Source organism: Lupinus angustifolius, unplaced genomic scaffold, assembly GCF_001865875.1.
Source record: "Lupinus angustifolius cultivar Tanjil unplaced genomic scaffold, LupAngTanjil_v1.0 Scaffold_243_2, whole genome shotgun sequence".
NCBI classification, from domain to species: Eukaryota; Viridiplantae; Streptophyta; class Magnoliopsida; order Fabales; family Fabaceae; genus Lupinus; species Lupinus angustifolius.
Genome location: NW_017727201.1, coordinates 23,892 through 28,510, shown reverse-complemented (window position 1 = coordinate 28,510; position 4,619 = coordinate 23,892). Strand labels below are relative to the sequence as shown.

Genomic DNA, 4,619 nt, shown 5'->3' with positions numbered 1-4,619 from the left:
AGAACATAAGCAACAAGAAGCAAAGTATAATATAAGTCTTTGCATGTGAGAGCTTCTTTTAGTGAGTAAAAATAGAGAGTGTGAGTAAATCATAAAGAATTTAGAGTGTTTGAAAAATACATTGGGTTATCTTTGAATTTCATATCTATTACTTCTTGGTACTACTTGAATAGGATGAGTCTCACTGGGAAACATTATACTTATTCATCTTATGTGAGAAGAGTGTGGAATATATATTTTAATTAGCCTGCATAGAATATTTTTAGGAGATTGTCATATGATTTTTCCCTTGGTATTTGAGGATTTTCCTCATTAAAATTTAGTGTTATTTTTTTCTTTACATTTATTTCCGCTGCATTATCAAGTTTGTAGATCTATTTCCATCAAATCTACTTTGATACTTATTGTTACATCATAATATCATTTAATTTATAATGTGAGTCACCCAATAATAACTATATTTCCTTAAATCCAATTGCCAACACCATAATTCAATCTGACCTGAATCCCACCCGAGCCTTGCCAAGGTGGGATGCTTCATCACCAATTCACCATCAACAAAACGAATTCATCAAGTACTCATTCATCAAGTACTCATTCAATTGCAGACTATCATCAATGAGATTTCTTTATTCTCTTAGTAAAAAAGAATATACTTTGGAAACATTTTATCACAATTAAAAAACTACTGAATTTAATAGGTAGCAAAGAAAAATGGCAAATTAAAGCATAATCCCAAGATGTACAAAAAATATCCATTAGAAATTTCCTTGTCCAAATCTACAAATTACAAAGATAACATCATCAACAACTAAAACTGAAATAAGTAGTATTAATGAACAACATACCTTTAAAAAACTTCATGTTTTATACGTTCATATATGAGGGGCCAAAGATTACCTATCACCAAGGGTGTCTCAGTCATTCCTGACCAATTAGATATTGAGACATGAATAAAAATAAAAAAATGACATTATGACTAAATGAGATAGGAAATGTGACACTCTTGGAGACAAATAATCTCTCTCCATATACAAGTAAGGATATCTCAATGAAAAAAACTAAAAACACCTAGGATCAAACCAGCCAGATCTCAATTGCTCCTTTGTGTTGTGAAAATCATCCAAGTAGTCTTCCCTATCATAATGAAGTTTTCTTGTTTCCAAAGAATAATATAGAACACAATCACCATGAACTCTAGGAAAATATATCCTATTCTGCATGCCCAAACTCTTTCCCTCTATAGCAATGCATGATGACCTGCTAACAAAGAAAGTGTAATCCCCCAAACTTTCTACACTTTCCCATGTTATTGTAGTGTCATTGAACTTGAAAACTTGAACCCATGTTCCCATTGGACCCACTAAGACACATGCAATTTTTTCACCCCATTCTAATATATAACTTTGTCTATAACACTCACAAGGTATTTTACTATTAATAATACTCCAATTTATATTATCTTGATCAATCCCTTCTCCTTCATATTGAATTACTAACAAATTTCCTTCTTGACCCAAAATATAGAATGATCCATTAAAGAAAATAGGATAACCTTGGTTCACACTAAATTGACACCTTAACCAAAATGTATGCCATTCAAATCCTTGATTTCCTATAACAGCAAGCATAACTACAATGCCATGTTGAAATATTTCATTTAACCCCATTATTATACATCCTGAAGAAGTTGGTAATGTTGAGAAACCCATGATATATGATCTAGAAAATTTCTGGGGTAGTTGATTTGGTATATCAATGTCAATGATTGCTTTTGTGAAAGGATTATAAAATGAAACAGAGTTTTCAGAATCAGACATCAACATCCAACATTGTTTCAAACAACGTAATTGGCTTTTCGCCAATGTTTGTGGAATTGTCATAAGAAATCTATAAGCATGCTTTGGATCAATGAAATTGTGAACATTCATATTGGTAGAAAAGAAGAGCCATGGAGATAATGGAGAGGCTTCCAATTTTTCTAATGCTTGTTTTCTCCCAAGTGGAGGAGTGGCTACCCAACAATCCCGCGACACAACTCGAAAATTCAGAATGCAATCAAATAAGTTTAGAGAATTCGCAATCAATTTCACAACAAACAAAGGAAGATCATTGAATTTGGTTGTGGCTACCTCAGATTCCTCTCTGTTATCTTCTTTTCCTGGAACTTTCACATTGCATCCAACTTCATTTTCGTTGCAAAGTTTATTCTGAACCTGTCTATGGTTACCACTTATCCTGTAAAGAAGTAATACATCAAAAAGCTGATATGAAAATATATATGAACAACTGATTCACACAACTTTTGGAACGCCAGACAGGTTATATGCAAAGTGTGTGTATTTTGTACATAAAACTATCTGGTGTAGTGAGAAGTTGTATGAATTATTTGTTCAATTAATACTACTCAAATTAACAATATAGAGAACCTTTACCATTGTATTTACCTAACATTAGATGGAGGCATGAAAAACATTGGAGGACCGCAAAATTCTAGTGGAATTGGACAAGGCAAATTAACTTGTAGATAACAGTCTTTCAAGTTGAAACAATTGAACCAACCCATATCTTGTGGCATTGAAAAGTATATGCTATCACATTCTACTTCATTACCAGATGCTGCTGCACAAGAAAAAGCATGGCATCCATCGAAGAAAATCGTTCCCCCCATTAGATCCTTCGCACTATTCCAAACCATACTGTAAAAATCCAACTTGAAAATATGCACATCAATGACTTCATTAGTGTCTATCAACATCGTCCCACCATAAAAAAGCCGAATAAGAAATAATTCTCCTCCGAATTCAGCCATAAATTTACTAGCACGAATTGCGTGTGACCTCGAATTTGGTTGCATGCAGGGTAAACTTTCTACAACTAATTGGTCATCTTTGTCCACATTGATACTAACCACCCTAGACAAACCAAATGAAATAGCATACAATTTACCATTACAACTAACACAATGTTCCAAAAAATCGTAATCATCATCATCAACCACCCCTATATCTCTTATAAGTTGCGCGTAAGGAAGCTCAACCCACCTCTTATGATTAACACATGGTCGAATAAATATAATAGATCTATGAAATTTTTCAAACAATAAAACCATGCAATTGTTGGGGTCACCACTACATGGTGGTGATGACAAAGCCCAGGAAACTAGTTCAGCATCAGGCTTCAAAGAAAGTGGTGGTAATTCTATGGTGTTGGGAATTGTTGGGTTCCAAAGAGAATAGTGAGAGGCTGTGTTTCCTTTACATAGAAGCAACCAGTCAGAAGAATGAGCCACAATTTTGATAGCTCCATGAAGCTCTGGGATGCTTTTCTTGAAGATCTTATGAGGATGAGATAATGAACAGAATATTTGATTTTTGAGATGTTGGTCTGAAGGAAAAACTACCCAAGGATAATGTTCAGTTGGAAGAAGATGGCTTTGGTTTTGGAACCAGGGATTGGGCATGTTTTGCACAAGGTGAATTGTGTTTTTGAAAGGGAAAAAAAATTTATAAAGTGATAACGCATCACTTTTATACTCATTTATTTTTAATCATTATTGTTTTTTTAAATAATATAAATTAATGATGAGTCATATATTTATTATGAATAAATTTTTACACTGATAATAAATATTTTATCTGCCTACTTATTTAGATTTATGAAGGCATTGAGTTTTCTAGAAAATATTTGATATACAAAATTTATATCTAGGGTCTTGTATAAGGTATATACTCATGAAGATTAATCATTAGATATTCTTTGCTCTAGGAAAATTCTTGTCATCTTTTTATTTAATCAAACTTCATAATGATAATGATAGTGTAAAATTTTTTTACATTATCAATGTATCATCCACTATTAATTTTTAATCATTATTAATTTTTAAATAAAAATAATATAAATGAATGGTAGACGATACATTGATTGTGTATAATTTTTATACTATCAGTGTATAGATTTTATATGTAATCTCTATTCAAAATTAATATAATTATGGTGACTTTTATGACAATTATTATGGTATTTATGATGATTGTATTTAAAATAAGTTTTGTACTATGTAATGGATATTGTGTGCGCGACCAAGATGATTATAACATTTATAACCTGTCAAGTTTAATAACATTAGTTATTATAAAAATATAAATAGTAAAAATAATAATTTATTAATTGTTAAAAATTTAATGAATAATTATTATTTTCAAACTCATAATTAGAAATCAAAATTATATTTGAAAATCAACCCGTGTATTATAATCAACCCCTGTATTTATTTTTAAAATTTAAAATAGTATAATAATAATTTAATAACCGATTCAAAAGTTAATAAATGTATATCATTTTCAAATCTCCATTTTATAGATAGAAATGAAAATTACATCTGGAAATCAAATCCTAATAAATTATAATTTTGACCAAAGAATCTTGAAGGGTTTTACTTCAAGGAAAACTTTGAAATTCTCGAATATCACGTCTTGTATATTAATGTTTTTGGAAATTATTTAACATTTTATTAAAATGTAAAATTTGTATAGTAAAAATAATAATTCAAAATTTAATCAATGATAATTATTTTTCAAGTTTTCGTATAATAATTGGAAATCAACATTATTTAGGTA

At 30.3% G+C, this 4,619-nt stretch overlaps 1 protein-coding gene across 1 annotated transcript; it reads right to left on the bottom strand.

Moving 5' to 3' along the window:
- Positions 1-774: 774 nt before the first annotated feature.
- On the bottom strand, positions 775-3,483 carry LOC109340740. Its single transcript, XM_019578468.1, has 2 exons — positions 2,448-3,483; positions 775-2,238 (listed from the first exon to the last, which is right to left on the bottom strand). Exons 1-2 carry the CDS (start codon positions 3,461-3,463, stop codon positions 1,062-1,064), a joined length of 2,193 nt encoding a protein of 730 aa, XP_019434013.1. The 5' UTR covers positions 3,464-3,483; the 3' UTR covers positions 775-1,061.
- Between the last annotated feature and the right edge of the window lie 1,136 nt (positions 3,484-4,619).

Coding starts and splice junctions, on each gene's coding strand:
- LOC109340740 (XM_019578468.1), bottom strand. CDS start 3,463: ATGCCCAATCCCTGGTTCCAAAACCAAAGCCATCTTCTTCCAACTGAA. Junction 2,239..2,447: donor ATGCCTCCATCTAATGTTAG/GTAAATACAATG, acceptor ACTTCTTTACAG/GATAAGTGGTAACCATAGAC.